The sequence below is a fragment of the Arachis hypogaea genome, chromosome 3, assembly GCF_003086295.3.
Source record: "Arachis hypogaea cultivar Tifrunner chromosome 3, arahy.Tifrunner.gnm2.J5K5, whole genome shotgun sequence".
Classification (NCBI taxonomy): Eukaryota; Viridiplantae; Streptophyta; class Magnoliopsida; order Fabales; family Fabaceae; genus Arachis; species Arachis hypogaea.
This window is the reverse complement of record NC_092038.1, coordinates 70933453-70946320: the sequence shown is the minus strand read 5'-3', so window position 1 is coordinate 70946320 and position 12868 is coordinate 70933453. Positions and strand designations below refer to the sequence as shown.

At 38.6% G+C, this 12868-nt stretch overlaps 1 protein-coding gene across 1 annotated transcript; it reads left to right on the top strand.

The window, feature by feature from the left end:
* Positions 1-5996: 5996 nt before the first annotated feature.
* LOC112790736 (luminal-binding protein 5) lies at positions 5997-9671 on the top strand. The gene is made up of 8 exons (XM_025833273.3): positions 5997-6354; positions 6895-7162; positions 7249-7463; positions 7567-7809; positions 7933-8412; positions 8517-8671; positions 8770-8852; positions 8949-9671. The coding sequence occupies exons 1-8, from the start codon at positions 6300-6302 to the stop codon at positions 9454-9456; spliced, it is 2007 nt and encodes a 668-aa protein (XP_025689058.1). The 5' UTR covers positions 5997-6299; the 3' UTR covers positions 9457-9671.
* Positions 9672-12868: the final 3197 nt, after the last annotated feature.

Below are 12868 nucleotides of genomic sequence, written 5' to 3'. Positions count from 1 at the left end.
TAAATCAAGATAATTAAAATTTAGGAGAATATATTTTCAAGCTGTTGTTCAAGTAAAGAGCTTTTCCAAGTTTTACAAGAACTCAAATAGAAAGAGGGTCATACTTCCATTCCACCCAAATTCATAAGATAAAGAGCGAAAACAATTCTTAAATTATAAATTCATACATGAATTAAAATAGAAAAAGCAATAAAATCAATCCATACAAATAGACAGAGCTCCTAACCTTAACAATAGAGGATTAGTTGCTCATGGTTCAGAGAAGAAAATAAGGATTCTGATAATATGTACAAAGTTCCAATCTGATGGCCTCTTCAAGTTAACTAATGGAATCCCTTTTTATAACTAATCCGAATAAATTTAAAATCTAATTATCTAAAATTAAAAATAATATCTTTTCTTAAAAATAAGATTTGAATTTAAATCAGAATAATCAGCAGGTCTTCAGTTGATGGGTGGGGACCACATGTTTTGTCCATTCTGCAGCTTCTAATCTATGTTTTCTGGGCTGAAAACTGAGTCAAAACAGCACAGAAATCGCCCCCGGCATTTTTTCTGCATTTTCTGCACGCAGCGCATGTCACGCGTACGTGTCAGTCACGCGTACGCGTCGATGGTCTTTTTCGCAAGTCACGCAGACGCGTCGGTCACACGCATGTGTCGCTGTGCAATTCTTCAAAGCACGCGTACGCGTCAGTCACGCGCACGCGCCGCCATGGAAAGCTCCAAATCACACGCACGCGTCAGTCACGCTTACGCGTCGCTCCTCACTGCCATCTCCTTTTGTTCTTGTGCTGCAGAAACTCCATCAAATCCAGCCGAATGCTACCTAAAATAAACAAAATTTCAAAAAAAAATTAAAAGTAGCATCCATATTGACTAAAAGATAATTAATTATTTATTAAACTCAACAAATTAGATGCAAATTCACTAGGAAAAGATTGGAAAGATGCTCACGCATCAATCGTCTCAACGTGCCAACAGATGTTCTGAGTAGTCTTGACTTGAATGTACTGATGCAGGAGGTTGTTGACGAGTACATTTTTGGTCCGTCTGCTCTGTAGAGGCAGGTGGGTCAGGTCCACCAGAAAGAGAGGCAGGAGGTCAGGATCATCCGTATAACCTACTGATAGAGGTCCGTGCACCAGATAGGGTTATTCCATCAAGTATTAATAAATTAGCAAACAAGGCGATGAGTTGGATGTCCAAGAAGAAATAAGCTACTGTTCTGAATTTTTTTTCTTTGTTTAAGTTCATTGTACCGTACAATTGTATTAATATTAAAAGAACTTTGTTGTACCATCATTACTAGTTCCTGTTTAGTCAAATAATTTAGTTGTATTTAGTTGTAATCTTTCAAATACATTAATTCATGAAGTTATCTGATAAATTCAAATACAATAATTCATAACAGTAACTTAAAAATTTAGAATTCAAATACATTAACTTAAAAATAGAACCACGTTAGAAAGAATAACATTGACTCCAGAATTCAAATAATGTAAATGATAACATTAACTTAAAACTACAATGACGAAAAAAGACCTACGAGCCACCACTGCCACCAACCCCATTCAGTCCAGCACGCTGAGTACATCTACTCGGACTATTGATGAGCGGATAATTTATACGCTTTTTGGCATTGTTTTTAGTATGTTTTTAGTATATTTTAATTAGTTTTTATTATATTTTTATTAGTTCTTAGTTAAAATTCACTTTTCTGGACTTTACTATGAGTTTGTGTGCTTTTCTGTGATTTCAGGTATTTTCTGGCTGAAATTGAGGGTCCTGAGCAAAAATCTGATTCAGAGGCTGAAAAGGACTGCAGATGCTGTTGGATTCTGACCTCCCTGCACTCGAAGTGGATTTTCTGGAGCTACAGAAGCCCAATTGGCGCGCTCTCAATGGCGTTGGAAAGTAGATATCCTGGGCTTTCCAGCAATGTATAATAGTCCATACTTTGCCCGAGATTTGATGGCCCAAACCGGCGTTGCAAATCAGCCTCAGAATTCCCAGCGTTTAACGCTGGAACTGGCATAAAAATTGGAGTTAAACGCCCAAACTGGCATGAAAGCTGGCGTTTAACTCCAGAAAAAGTCTCTACACATGAAAGCTTCAATGCTCAGCCCAAGCACACACTAAGTGGACCCAGAAGTGGATTTTTACGTCATTTACTCATTTCTGTATACCCTAGGTTACTAGCTTACTATTAATAGGATCTTTTGACATTGTATCTGTACCTCATGACACTTTACACGTTTCTTTGTGTACCTTCCACGGCATGAGTCTCTAAACCCCATGGTTGGGGGTGAGGAGCTCTGCTGTGTCTTGATGGATTAATGCAATTACTACTGTTTCTTATTCAATCATGCTTGCTTCTATTCTAAGATATCACTTGTTCTTAACCCGGATGAATGTGATGATCCGTGACACTCATCATATTCTCAACTATGAACGCGTGCCTGACAACCACCTCCGTTCTACCTTAGATTGAGTAGATATCTCTTGGATTCCTTAATCAGAATCTTCGTGGTATAGGCTAGAACTGATGGCGGCATTCAAGAGAATCCGGAAGGTCTAAACCTTGTCTGTGGTATTCTGAGTAGGATTCAATGATTGAATGACTGTGACAAGCTTCAAACTCCTGAGGGCGGGGCGTTAGTGATAGACGCAAAAGAATCACTGGATTCTATTCCGGCCTGATTGAGAACCGACAGATGGATAGCCGTGCCGTGACAGGGTGCGTTGAACATTTCCACTGAGAGGATGGGAGGTAGCCACTGACAACGATGAAACCCTTGCATACAGCTTGCCATGGAAGGAGCCTTGCGTGCTTGAAGAAGAAGACAGTAGGAAAGCAGAGATTCAGAAGATGGAGCATCTCCAAAACCTCAACCTGTTCTCCATTACTGCAAAACAAGTACTTATTTCATGTTCTTTTACTTTTCACAATCAACCCTGATAATTATTGATATCCTGACTAAGATTTACAAGATAACCATAGCTTGCTTCAAGCCGACAATCTCCGTGGGATCGACCCTTACTCACGTAAGGTATTACTTGGACGACCCAGTGCACTTGCTGGTTAGTTGTGCGGAATTGCAAAAGTGTGATTGCAATTTCGTGCACCAACTATGATCTTGTCTCCCGTAAAGACTGCATCTCCGAGGACCACACATTCCCCTCGTGAATCCATTTCATTCAGATAGAAGGTTGATTTGGGACAACCTTTTGACGTTTGTCTCAAGACAGGATTAGTGATCATCGTCGTTCCCAGGTAAGCACTCTGTAGACCTTGCTAATCTTTGACATCTTGTATACATCACTGACATACACCTGCCAATCGAGGTGCTGGTTAGCACAACGAGCAATAACATGACGACTTGGTAGTCGCTCCACCTGAAAATGCCCACAATTGCACATTCGCCTCGCAAGATCAACTACTAACACTCTTCTAGTAGGCATTTCGTGCACCTCAAACACCTCATTTCTTCTATTAAACCGGTGCATAACTATGTTCATGCACGCTACATATTTGCTTCTATCTGCTGAGTGGCATATTTAGATTAAGTAAATCCAGCACGCTTGCATTGGTGAGTCTCAGTACTCTTCCACAAAAATAGCTCGTTCAATCGATAATATGTTGCTCGGACGAGCACTGACACAGGAAGATTTTGGGCACCTTTGAACACTGAATTGATGTCCTTGACAAGGTTTGTGGTCATGTGACCCCATCGATGTCCCTTGTCAAAAGCCAATACCTACTGGAAAGTTCGATGTTGTCACACCACCAGGCATATGCCTCGCCTCGCTCTTGCAATCTCTTGTAGTTGATGTTGTACTCCTCCATTATCTATGAATACCCTATGTTGACAACAAGCTTTTGGAAATATGGGACCTTGAATTTCCTTAAGAAGTTGTTATCGATATGTCGAACACAAAAATCCACCATACACTTGGAGGTTTCCAATCACCTCTGGTACGATTTATTATTGCTTGGATTGACTCATGATGATCAAAGATTATACACACGATGTCTCTTCTAACAACATGCCTTTGTAAATTATTGAAAAAAAAATGCCACGCATTAGCGGTCTCCCTCTTTACGATGGCAAAAACAATCGGCACAATGTTTTGGTTCCCATCTTGTGCAACTGCAATAAAAAAGCAACCTTTGTATTTTCCATAAAGGTGGATGCCATCAACCTCAACCAACGGCTTGCATTGTTGGAAAGCTCTAATGCATGGATTGAAACTCCAGAATACCCGGTGAAGTATCCTGACACGTCCACCTCTTTACTCCCGTTATATAGGAGTCGTATTTTTCTTCGGACTTGTGAACTAGGCGTTTTCTGAACCATTGCCGAGAACCACAATATCAAATCTGGTAAGATTCTTCCCATCCACCGAAAACTTTGGCTGTCGACTTCTACTTTGCCAACTAAGCCTTTAGGTAACTAATAGTTTAGTTGAACCTTGACTGGACTTCCGCAATTATAGATTTCACCTTTATGGATGGGTCGGATTCAACCAATGGTCTCAAAGCCTTAACAACAGTGTCAGAGACCAACTTGTTGTGATCCTGTGAAATTGTTCCCATGGAATACATGTGTCTCCCATTATATCTCTGTATCTCCCAACAACCTTTCTTCCATATCAAACTAGCCCGGATAAGCCAATCGCACCTACGACCATACGTCTTGCATTTTGCATAGAATGTCTGTGGCTCGCACTCATAAACAACGTAATTGACTCTTCTGGTGATAGCGTAGCTCTGAATTGCTGCAATGACCAATTTTCTAGAATTGTATTTCATTTCTATCCTGAATTCCCCGTCCTCAAGATCAGCAACACCTATAGAAAAAAATTGTCGCTAATCAATCTGTCCAAACAACACATTAAGGAAAACGTATTACTCACACCTCATGTACCTATGTTTGTATATTCTAGAAATTCCAGTGCATGCATGGCGTCAAGATCCAAGATACGCTTAAAAGGTAAAACGTCCATGGGTTGACTAGCTGCTGGTGGAACCACTACATCTTTCATGACTGCCTCACCTTCCCCATCGCCATCCTCGTCCTCGTCACCAGCTTCATAGGTAGCTTCGAAGTCCTCTTCGCTATCTCTATTCATTTCTTAATACTCTTTAGCTCTGTCATCTTGCACGTTTGGGTCTGGTTGAATCTCATCCGCAACTATATGTTCAAACTCAACATACAACTCAATATTTGGGTGTTGCACCTGAGTTTGCTGGTGAATATAAAACATACGCTGAATACTTGTTTTGTCAACAATCGACATAATCTCAAACTGTATTAGGATGCCGAACCAGTTTACGAACTAATGAGCTGAGATTATCCTAACTCAAACTCGACTCATTTAATTTATGAGCTCAAACTCGGTTCAGCATCTCACGAGTTCAGCTTATCGAGCTATTAATGAGTCGAGCTCGAACTGACTCATGAGCTAGCTTGACTCACTTTCCAGTCCTAACTGCGTGTTAGACCTGCCATACGTGCAACGTCTATCCACTTGTATATAGGCCTAGTTTGGGTAAATAGTTTAATTAAGCTACTTTTGAAAAAAAATAGTTTAAACAATAAATGACTATATTAAAAATTAAAAATAGTTTATAAATAAGTTATTTTGTTTTTGAATTTTTGATTCTAAAAGTGCTTATTTTATAAAAATATGATAAAAAGTAATAGTATTATGAGAAAAGTCATTTTTTAACTTCTCTATAAGCTCCTAAATAACGTCTTAAAAAACTACAATTTCGTTTTAAAAATTACATTAGACATTAATATTACTACTTTTAATAAGACAAAAACTAAAAAATATTACTTTTAGAATTGTCGAAACAAACGACCCATACACTAAAAAGGTTCATTTTCAACAAAACCATAAATATCTTTTCCATATAATAAAAAATGAGTCGCGAAATAATTCTCAGATTTTTTATAAATAAAAATAATTTGAGATTTTGTATGAGCGAGTTAACAAGGTATGACGTGTTTGGTGGTACTCCCAAACGCAAGGACGAATACTATTGGGCGAAACGATTCATTGAGGAACTTCGATTGGTCCACGTCAGCATTAATGACATGCTCCAAGTCTCGCTGTAGTCGGGAGTGACCACTATAAAAAGCGAAGGGCGAACAGGGCGCACCATTTTTCATTCAATAAACGAAAACCAATCTAACAAACCAACCATCAACTTTGCCACCTGAAAACCCAACACCACCGTTAACAACCACTTCACCCTTTACAGAGCGCAACTACAACACGGTGACGCCATGACTGGCTCGTGGGCTCGCGGGTCTCTCATTGTTCTCGCCATCGTTTCCTTCGGTAATTACTAATTAGATCTCTCTCTCTCTCTCTCTCTCTCTCTCTCTCTCTCTCTCTCTCTCTCTTCGTTTCCATACTTTCCCCTGCATTGTTTCGATCTCCGATATTCATGGATCATTTTTTTTTAACTCAGAAGATAGTGTTTGGATCTTAGTGCGGTAGCTTCTTATTCTGATGTGACTGACAGAACACCTCGAAATACAAATCACTATTAAGCGAAGCACAAATGTCTTAAATATTGTTCAAACTCTTTTTTTTAGTCAGGGTTTAGATTTGCAAGCATAAACTTAAATTGATCCTGTACTGTAGGTTGTTATTTTTCATGAATTAAAATAGAAACAGCTATGTAATATTCCTCTTCCTCGATTACTTATTGATAATAGGAATCTGTTTGTTACTCATATCTTCAGATCATTGATTTCAATTCTCTAAGAGAAGAAAAATGTCTTTGTATAATGCCGTTACATGATTTGATTATACATCACATTTGGCAATCAGAGTTTGTGTTGCAATTAACGTTGAGAATGTTCCATTTCACAGGATGTATGTTTGCAATTTCCATTGCAAAAGAGGAAGCAACCAAGTTGGGTACAGTCATTGGGATAGATCTTGGAACAACTTATTCTTGTGTTGGTGTTTATAAGAATGGCCATGTTGAGATCATAGCCAATGACCAGGGTAACCGTATCACCCCATCATGGGTTGCTTTCACCGACAGCGAGAGACTGATCGGGGAGGCTGCCAAGAATCAGGCAGCTGTCAACCCCGAAAGGACCATCTTTGATGTCAAGAGGCTTATTGGAAGAAAGTGAGGACTGAGGAATATTCATGTTGTTAATTTATGTTAATTAATCAGACTTCATGGACATATAACTCACGTGTATGTATTTACAGGTTTGAAGATAAGGAAGTCCAAAGAGACATGAAGCTTGTGCCATATAAGATTGTGAACAAGGATGGGAAACCATACATACAGGTAAAGATTAAAGATGGTGAGACCAAGGTGTTCAGCCCTGAGGAAATCAGTGCCATGGTTTTGACTAAGATGAAAGAAACAGCTGAAGCATTCCTTGGAAAGAAAATCCATGATGCTGTTGTCACTGTCCCTGGTAAGTCCACCAAATTATGATTGATTTCTCATGCCATCTCGATTGTTCGATTCCTGCTTTTTTACTTTATTCTAATTTTGTCATTTTCTTTTCAAATGTACAGCTTACTTCAATGATGCTCAGAGGCAGGCCACCAAGGATGCTGGTGTTATTGCCGGTCTGAATGTGGCTAGGATTATTAATGAGCCCACTGCCGCTGCAATTGCGTATGGATTGGACAAGAAAGGTGGCGAGAAGAACATCCTTGTCTTTGATCTTGGTGGTGGGACTTTTGATGTCAGTATTTTGACGATCGATAATGGTGTTTTCGAGGTTCTTGCTACAAATGGAGATACTCATCTTGGAGGTGAGTACTTTTCAGTTTTCACTACAAAATAGAATAATTTGAAATTAATCAGGAAAAGATAGTTTCGATTCAAATTTTCTTTCTGCAATTAATGCCTGTTATTTCTTCTCACCTTAACACCAGGTGAGGACTTTGATCAGAGAATAATGGAATACTTCATTAAATTGATCAAGAAAAAGCATGGAAAGGACATTAGCAAGGACAACAGAGCACTTGGCAAGCTCAGGAGAGAAGCTGAGCGTGCCAAGAGAGCTCTCAGCAGCCAGCACCAGGTCCGAGTGGAAATTGAATCACTTTTTGATGGTGTTGATTTCTCCGAACCACTTACCCGAGCGCGGTTTGAGGAGTTGAACAATGATTTATTCCGTAAGACAATGGGGCCTGTGAAGAAAGCAATGGAAGATGCTGGATTACAAAAGAGCCAGATCGATGAGATTGTTCTTGTTGGTGGAAGCACAAGGATTCCAAAGGTGCAACAGCTTTTGAAGGACTACTTTGATGGAAAGGAGCCCAACAAGGGTGTCAACCCTGACGAGGCAGTTGCCTATGGTGCTGCAGTCCAAGGAAGCATTTTGAGCGGAGAGGGTGGTGATGAAACCAAAGGTATACTATAGTTTATGTACTTGGTCACAGATCATAAGTTTTAATGATGCAGGTAGAATGCCAGTTATTAATCTATCTTGTTATTATGTGGCAATCTGTTTCAGATATCCTTCTCCTGGATGTTGCTCCACTCACTCTTGGAATTGAGACTGTTGGTGGGGTGATGACAAAGTTGATTCCCAGAAACACTGTTATCCCTACCAAGAAATCTCAGGTGTTTACTACCTACCAGGATCAGCAGACTACTGTCTCCATTCAGGTACTGTTCTCTTATAAATTAGTAATGTCTAACTGGACAATGAACTTGAATTGCTGAAGGGGTTTGATTCTAACTTTGATGCCTTAATAAATGATCAGGTATTTGAAGGTGAGAGGAGTCTTACAAAGGATTGTCGACTGCTTGGGAAATTCGATCTGTCTGGAATTCCACCAGCTCCAAGGTTTGTTTTTTCCTGCTCTCATTCAGGCCTCTCTAATAAGTTTTCTATCGCGTTGATGTGAGGACTTCATCTGTATCTTGGTTGTCAACTGAACAGGGGTACCCCTCAAATTGAAGTGACCTTTGAAGTTGATGCAAATGGCATCTTAAACGTCAAAGCAGAAGACAAGGGCACTGGTAAATCAGAAAAGATCACCATTACAAATGAGAAAGGACGCCTGAGCCAGGAGGAAATTGAGCGAATGGTTCGCGAGGCAGAGGAGTTTGCCGAGGAAGACAAGAAGGTCAAGGAGAGAATTGATGCCCGCAATGCGCTTGAAACTTATGTTTACAACATGAAGAACCAGATCAGTGACAAAGACAAGCTGGCCGACAAGTTGGAATCCGATGAAAAGGAGAAAATCGAGGCTGCAGTGAAGGAAGCGTTGGAATGGCTTGATGACAACCAGACAGTGGAGAAAGAAGATTATGAAGAGAAGCTGAAAGAGGTTGAAGCTGTTTGCAATCCAATTATCACCGCGGTCTATCAGAGGTCAGGTGGGGGTGGGCCTCCTGGTGGTGGTGCTTCTGGAGAGGACGAGGATGATTCTCACGATGAACTCTAGACATCTTTCCTCAAACTTATTTTTGGACTGTTCTACATAAGCCGAGGCTGGAATTTATGAGAAAGTAGCAGTTTAGGTTGAGTATGTTAATTTCTGATGGGAGGGGAATTCAGAAGAATGTCCCTGCTCTTGTATTTTTGGTGGCGTAGATACTTCATAGAATTACTTGTATTTCTTTCTTCCCTTTTTCTCTTCATATAACAACTTCTTGTTAACCTTTGCGTGCCTTGTTTCTTGTTTTGCACTGACTTCTATTTCTCCACGTTCGTTCTTCGCTTCAATGTTTGGACTTTCCTCGGTGTCTTAAGAAAGAAACTCAATAAACCCCTCATTTTAAGTTTTAACCCCTTTTTATTTTTAATTCCTTGCATATCCCTTTTCACCTCTTTTATCTAAAATATAAAAAACCCTAATTTTAACCTAGTACAATTTATTAAAGGGAATTTCTCTAGAATCTATTCTTTTATGAAGTTAGAATATGTGTAATTTGTACGTATCATAAAATGTACCTTTTATCAAGTTGCCGCCTTTTTAAGTTTGTGTTGAGAAGGTTTCTTTTGCTCTATTTTCACTCTCAAAAATCAGAATCATCCAATCAGCCATCTCACTCAGTCTCGCCTTGATCTGCCCATAGCCGGCTTGACTCTATCTCTGTCCCACCATACCTCCTTCTCGTTCCTTCCTGTCACCGTGTGCTTGATTGGTTCATCGTCGTGACTTCTTTTTTTTCATCTCCCATAGTTTGATTGTGTATAAGAACTTGTGTACAATACTAGGAATTAAAATTTATTTAAGATTAAATATTTTTAGAATAAATAAAAATAAATTTACTCAAAAGTTGAATTCATTTTTTTTTTCATTTGTAATCAGACCAAAAGAGATATGATTTTTAAATTCACTCATACACTCTTTAAATTTAAATTCTATTAATATATTATAGTCATTCCAAATCATAAAATTAAATTTTAAATAAAAATAAATTCTTTTCTTAAAAATTTTTTTTTCTCATATTAAATAGTTTTCAAATAAATTTTAAATATAAAATCTGAGTAAATCAAATTACACATGAGTAAATTTTTGAATTAAAATGTAGCTCACCTCTGGCATAACTGCATCGTTTTCAGACTCTCTATCTTTTTTTTATTTTGCTAAATATTATTGCGGTTCAATTAACACCATCTATAAGTTTTAGTATATAATGGTATAAAGAGTGTATTTGGTTAACGAATTAAATAAAGTTCATCTATAAAAATGTCCATGTTACATCTTAAGCATATTGTTATGGATTTTGACTCCTGAGTTCCCTTGGGTCCCTCGTGAACCGGCCTATTCGAAGCCATCCGAGATTCCAACTAACTCACCTAGAAAATGGCGCAATGAGACCCACTTTATCCTTAGGAAGGATAACTTACGCCATATATAAAAGAGAGTTTAGTTGCTCTCTCAGATACGAGCCAATTTTACCCTAACATTCAAATCCTACTTCAATAACTCTTTGATTTGAATATTGGAGTGTTTTTGCAGGACCAACTCCCACTATTCTTGAGGTCAGATCACACCATCTATTAAGATTGATAAATTTTTAATCCATCTCTTCAACACGTCCAAGGCCATCCTGTACATTGGCGTCGTTTATGATAAACTTGAGATCCTGACAGCATGGCAGACGTTCATGAGAAACCGCCCAACCAAAACCCATAACTTAACCCCATCAAAAGTCTGATTAGCCTGAATCTCAGAACCACGGTCACCCCCCAAATCACGGGAGGGTAACCAGCGTGGTCCACAACCATGCAACACGTAATCATCCTAGACAGCGGTCACGAGAAGAAGATCACTAGTCTAATAGTAGTAGGCCATTCGGCAGCCTAGGTGAAGATACAAACTTTATAATCCAAGAGCTTCGACACCGGGTTCAAACCCTAGAAAGTAGGATCACCACAAATGAAAACTACCAACCAGAGCACACGGACGAAGTGGTCTCCAGAGCCGCCCGCAGAAGGGATCACAGAGCGAGAAGCCCAGAGTGACACCACGAAAGATGTAAGAATCGCAGTCGATCTTGAAATTCTAACTGAGATTACCATAGAGAAGGATACTAACGAGATTCCAAGCGCAGGAGACACGAATGCATGGTAATGGGAGCAACCTCATTCACTGAGAAAGTCTTTAAGAGTGAAATTACCAAAACATGTAGTATGATGGAACCAAAGACCCCAAGAACACATGATAATGGCCTAGAGCGGGTTAGGAATTTTCACAAAATAGATTCTCATTGCTAGTATAGTTTCAAACCCAACAATTGACCATCAATCAAATTTAAATTCAAAGATGTCACAATCAATGCAAAATTAATCGAGAGTATTTAGACTCCTAGGTCGTCTTTCCTAGGAACTAGTGACAACAAGTGCACACAATTTTGGTTGTGAGAAAGCAAAAGGGGTTTTCAATGATAAGGAAGCAATTAGGGGTGGAAACAGGCCAGGCCAGGCCAGGCTTTGCTCTTAACAGGCCTGGCCTGTCATACAGTTGATTGGCCTGAGCCTGACCTGCAGCCTGTTATAGGCTCTTTATAAAGTACTAGGCTTTGCCTGTTATTTAGCCTGGCCTGGCCTGAAACCTGTTAAAAGGCTTGATAATTTTTTTTTACAAAATAAAAATATTATTTAAAAAAATTATTTTTTAATAAAAATTGTTATATATAATATGTCATATATTTAATATTTATAAAAAATTTTAAACTTCTAACATATTTAAAATATACAAAAATATTTATAATAAAATATAATAAATTTAAAATATCTCATAATTTTATTAATAATAAATAATTATTTATATATTTAATTATATTTTAACAGGCCCAGACAAGCCTGACAGGCCAATAAGGCTAATTAGTAAGCTTGGGCCTGGCCTATTAATGTATTAAGGCTTTTAAAAGAGCCTGCGCCTGTACCTATTTTATAACAGGTCAGGCCAGGACAGGCCAAACACAGGTCAGGCTGCAGGCCCCTGGCAAGCCGCCTGGCCTTTTTCCACCCCTAGAAGCAATAAAGAAAGAAAAGAATAAGACAAAATTACAATTAATGAAGTAATAAAAGAGCAAACGAACTAAGTATGTAAAAGTAAAACTATAAAGTGAGTGAAAAGAGGTTTAAAACATAAATGAAACCTTGACTTGGGATGAGTTATGGAATTTCTTCCTTGCCATAACCACAACTATGATAATTGTGATGGATTAATCTCATTAAGTCAACCCTTAACATCGAAGGATAAGTCAAGTGAGTATAATTGTTATTAATCCACAAATCCTAGTTAACTTACCAAATTAATTGGTAAAATGCTAGCGTTAGTGGAAACAATAACAACTAACAACCCAAGAATTATCACTAAATGTTGGAAATTATAGCTCTAG

Coding starts and splice junctions, on each gene's coding strand:
- LOC112790736 (XM_025833273.3), top strand. CDS start 6,300: ATGACTGGCTCGTGGGCTCGCGGGTCTCTCATTGTTCTCGCCATCGTT. Junction 7,464..7,566: donor TGCTGTTGTCACTGTCCCTG/GTAAGTCCACCA, acceptor TCAAATGTACAG/CTTACTTCAATGATGCTCAG. Junction 8,672..8,769: donor AGACTACTGTCTCCATTCAG/GTACTGTTCTCT, acceptor ATAAATGATCAG/GTATTTGAAGGTGAGAGGAG.